Source organism: Tachysurus fulvidraco, chromosome 7 (genome assembly GCF_022655615.1).
Source record: "Tachysurus fulvidraco isolate hzauxx_2018 chromosome 7, HZAU_PFXX_2.0, whole genome shotgun sequence".
Classification (NCBI taxonomy): domain Eukaryota; kingdom Metazoa; phylum Chordata; class Actinopteri; order Siluriformes; family Bagridae; genus Tachysurus; species Tachysurus fulvidraco.
Genome location: NC_062524.1, coordinates 405,988 through 410,868, shown reverse-complemented (window position 1 = coordinate 410,868; position 4,881 = coordinate 405,988). Strand labels below are relative to the sequence as shown.

Genomic DNA, 4,881 nt, shown 5'->3' with positions numbered 1-4,881 from the left:
TACTTACTGACTTTATAATCAGTACTGACTTCATAATCAGTAATGACTTTATAATCCGTACTGACTTTATAATCAGTACTGACTGACTTTATAATCAGTAATGCCTTTATAATCAGTACTGACTTTATAATCAGTACTGACTTCATAATCATGACTTTATATTCAGTAATGACTTTATAATCAGTACTGACTTTATAATCGGTAATGACTTTATAATCAGTACTGACTTTATAATCAGTACTGACTGACTTTATAATCAGTAATGACTTTATAATCAGTACTGACTTTATAATCGGTAATGACTTTATAATCAGTACTGACTTTATAATCAGTACTGACTGACTTTATAATCAGTACTGACTTTATAATCGGTAATGACTTTATAATCAGTACTGACTTTATAATCAGTACTGACTGACTTTATAATCAGTAATGACTTTATAATCAGTACTGACTGACTTTATAATCAGTACTGACTTTATAATCAGTAATGACTTTATAATCAGTAATGACTTTATAATCAGTACTGACTTCATAATCAGCACTGACTTCATAATCAGTACTGACTTCATAATCAGCACTGACTTTATAATCAGTACTGACTTTATATTCAGTAATGACTATAATCAGTAATGACTTTATAATCAGTACTGACTTCATAATCATGACTTTATAATCAGTACTGACTTTATAATCAGTAATGACTTTATAATCAGTAATGAATTTATAATCAGTACTGACTGACTTTATAATCAGTACTGACTTCATAATCAGCACTGACTTCATAATCAGTACTGACTTCATAATCAGCACTGACTTTATATTCAGTACTGACTATAATCAGTAATGACTTTATAATCAGTACTGACTTCATAATCATGACTTTATAATCAGTAATGACTTTATAATCAGTAATGAATTTATAATCAGTACTGACTGACTTTATAATCAGTAATGACTTTATAATCAGTACTGACTTTATAATCAGTACTGACTGACTTTATAATCAGTACTGACTGACTTTATAATCAGTACTGACTGACTTTATAATCAGTACTGACTGACTTTATAATCAGTACTGACTTTATATGTCACTGTACTGAATACTGACGAGTGTCACATCACAACATAACGTACGTCTTTATTTCATATTTAATGTATGATGTGTTTAAAGAAACCACACATTAAATGTAACTCCTGATCTTCACTCTCATGGATTCTGACTCTGCTTCATCATCCTCATCCTCATGGACATTCAACTGACATCCCTAAACACACAGCACAGGGAATGTGTATTACAGTAACCTTCTGAACATCCCACAGAAGCCATGTGGTGGTCACTGAGCCTCCTCATGTCACCTGATCACCCAGACAGTCTGTCCTCGTTCTCTGTTCAACACCACCAGCAGGTGAGTCGACACGTGACTGAACTATAAGGTGTATTAGCTTTAGTTCCTGAATGTCGGCTTTGTTACCTGAGGATTGTATTTATTAAGATGAAAGATGTAAAAGTAAACAGAAGGAAACTGTAATTATATCATCATCATCATCATCATCATCATCACTTCCTCTCCTTCATCCTCAGTAACGTGGTCCTTCACCAGACAGATCTTCACATCTGATCATGAATCGATTCATTAGGTCAGATCTTTTAGGTGAACAAAACTGAATCGACTCACAGATCTGAATCAGTGTTAGAGATAAAATAATCAGCCCAAACAGATTACAGCCTGAAATCATGTAATGTTTATAACCTCTTAATGTGTTACACATCCCTCTGTTTGTAACTCAGGTATTAATGTCATTACAGGAGCTGTGTGTGTGTGTGTGTGTGTGTGTGTGTGTGTGTGTATACACACTAATGTACTGTCAGGTGGGCTTACTCTGTCACCATGTATACATATGGATGTTTCAGCTCACACACACACACACACACATACACACACAGACACACATACACACACAGACACACACAGTCACACACACAGTCACACACACACACACTAAATAACATATGTACAAATGTAGTAAATATTTAATAGCTCATGTTGAACATGTTGTACAGTTTACATCCTAAAGTCACATTTTTGTTCTCAGGATCTAATTAATTATATGAGACGTGATGATACTTAAACACACATAATTATAGTGACCCATTTACAATAGCACTGATCCTAATAAAACCTGACCCATTGTGGAGGCAGCATACAGACAGGGTTTATCTCCCATAAGTGTGTGAATGTTCTAGAAACCTGATTCCTGACTCAGATAGACACTAAACACACAGCTGTTGTGTTCACTGCAGAATCATCATGAGAGAAAGTTCCTGTCCTACACACACACACACACACACACACACACACACACACACACACACACACACACACACACACACAGACAAACACAAATAAATCTGTAAATAACCCAGCTGTCTAACTGTACACATTTCTACACAAAACCACAGGTCACCATATAAAAAGCAGGGTCCTAATTACACTTCCCCTGAGCTCGTATGGCTGTGTTCCAGTTGTGTTTAACACCACGCTGTGTGTGTGTGGGCTTAGCTACTGTAAGAGCTGTGTGTGTATGGGATGTGTGTACGGGGTGTGTGTCAGCTCGTGTGTGTACGGGGTGTGTGTCAGCTCGTGTGTGTACGGGGTGCGTGTCAGCTCGTGTGTGTACGGGGTGCGTGTCAGCTCGTGTGTGTACGGGGTGCGTGTCAGCTCGTGTGTGTACGGGGTGTGTGTCAGCTCGTGTGTGTACGGGGTGCGTGTCAGCTCGTGTGTGTACGGGGTGCGTGTCAGCTCGTGTGTGTACGGGGTGCGTGTCAGCTCGTGTGTGTACGGGGTGCGTGTCAGCTCGTGTGTGTACGGGGTGCGTGTCAGCTCGTGTGTGTACGGGGTGCGTGTCAGCTCGTGTGTGTACGGGGTGCGTGTCAGCTCGTGTGTGTACGGGGTGCGTGTCAGCTCGTGTGTGTACGGGGTGCGTGTCAGCTCGTGTGTGTACGGGGTGCGTGTACGGGGTGTGTGTACGGGGTGCGTGTACGGGGTGTGTGTATGGGGTGTGTATCAGCTCGTGTGTGTACGGGGTGTGTGTAAGGGGTGTGTACACCGTGTGTGTACAGGGTGTGTAAGGGGTGTGTACGCCGTGTGTGTACAGGGTGTGTGTAAGGGGTGTGTATCAGCTCGTGTGTGTACGGGGTGTGTGTACAGGGTGTGTGTAAGGGGTGTGTGTAAGGGGTGTGTGTGTACGGGGTGTGTGTCAGCTCGTGTGTGTAAGGGGTGTCTGTGAGGGGTGTGTGTACGGGGTGTGTGTAAGGGGTGTGTATCAGCTGGTGTGTGTAAGGGGTGTGTGTACGGGGTGTGTGTAAGGGGTGTGTATCAGCTGGTGTGTGTAAGGGGTGTCTGTAAGGGGTGTGTGTACGGGGTGTGTGTAAGGGGTGTCTGTAAGGGGTGTGTGTACGGGGTGTGTGTAAGGGGTGTGTATCAGCTGGTGTGTGTACGGGGTGTGTGTAAGGGGTGTGTGTCAGCTCGTGTGTGTAAGGGGTGTCTGTAAGGGGTGTGTGTACGAGGTGTGTGTCAGCTCGTGTGTGTACGGGGTGTGTGTCAGCTCGTGTGTGTACGGGGTGTGTGTCAGCTCGTGTGTGTACGGGGTGTGTGTCAGCTCGTGTGTGTACGGGGTGTGTGTCAGCTCGTGTGTGTACGGGGTGTGTGTCAGCTCGTGTGTGTACGGGGTGTGTGTCAGCTCGTGTGTGTACGGGGTGTGTGTCAGCTCGTGTGTGTACGGGGTGTGTGTCAGCTCGTGTGTGTACGGGGTGTGTGTCAGCTCGTGTGTGTACGGGGTGTGTGTCAGCTCGTGTGTGTACGGGGTGTGTGTCAGCTGGTGTGTGTACGGGGTGTGTGTCAGCTCGTGTGTGTACGGGGTGTGTGTCAGCTGGTGTGTGTACGGGGTGTGTGTCAGCTCGTGTGTGTACGGGGTGTGTGTCAGCTCGTGTGTGTACAGGGCTGAGCTGAGTGTACAGTGAGTTAGTAATTAACACAGTACAGTGTGATGATTAGATGTAATTAACACAGCACACAGTACAGTGTGATGATTAGATGTAATTAACACAGCACAGTGTGATGATTAGATGTAATTAACACAGTACAGTGTGATGATTAGATGTAATTAACACAGTACAGTGTGATGATTAGATGTAATTAACACAGCACAGTGTGATGATTAGATGTAATTAACACAGCACAGTGTGATGATTAGATGTAATTAACACAGTACAGTGTGATGATTAGATGTAATTAACACAGTACAGTGTGATGATTAGATGTAATTAACACAGTACAGTGTGATGATTAGATGTAATTAACACAGCACACAGTACAGTGTGATGATTAGATGTAATTAACACAGTACAGTGTGATGATTAGATGTAATTAACACAGCACACAGTACAGTGTGATGATTAGATGTAATTAACACAGCACACAGTACAGTGTAGGTGTTGAACACAGAACGAGAACACAAGTCACATTAACTACTCACACAAGCATTATAAAGCATTATAAACAGTTACTATACACTATAATAAAGCTCATTATATCTGTTACATTATTCATCGTATTTATTGGGTCTCTGTATAAAGTGTCACAGCGCCACTCAGACTGTAAATCCCTTCACTCTTCATCTCTCTCTTCTGTCACTCACCTGCTCCTCTACCTCATCTACACCTGATGTAGCTGTGACTCAGACCTGTCTCTCTCTCTCTCTCTCTCTCTCTCTCTCTGTTATTCTCACTGATTACCACCAGGGGGTGTTAGAGTTCAGAGCGAGAGCGTGAAATTCGAGGCCCTTTCCTCATCTCTTTCCTCTTGTCCTCCTTCCTCC

At 42.6% G+C, this 4,881-nt stretch overlaps 2 protein-coding genes across 5 annotated transcripts in view; one reads left to right on the top strand and one right to left on the bottom strand.

Moving 5' to 3' along the window:
• Nucleotides 1-4,881, top strand: part of LOC113653753 (interferon-induced very large GTPase 1-like) — an 859,689-nt gene that overhangs the window by 473,273 nt on the left and 381,535 nt on the right. The window lies entirely within an intron of this gene.
• Nucleotides 4,586-4,881, bottom strand: part of LOC113641896 (coiled-coil domain-containing protein 134) — a 7,156-nt gene continuing 6,860 nt past the window's right edge. For all 3 annotated transcript variants that reach the window (XM_027145031.2, XM_027145029.2, XM_027145030.2), the window contains exon 7: nt 4,586-4,881. This exon is cut by the window's right edge and continues 55 nt beyond it. In XM_027145031.2, the coding sequence (XP_027000832.1) occupies nt 4,811-4,881 (71 nt within the window). In that variant the 3' untranslated portion in view covers nt 4,586-4,810.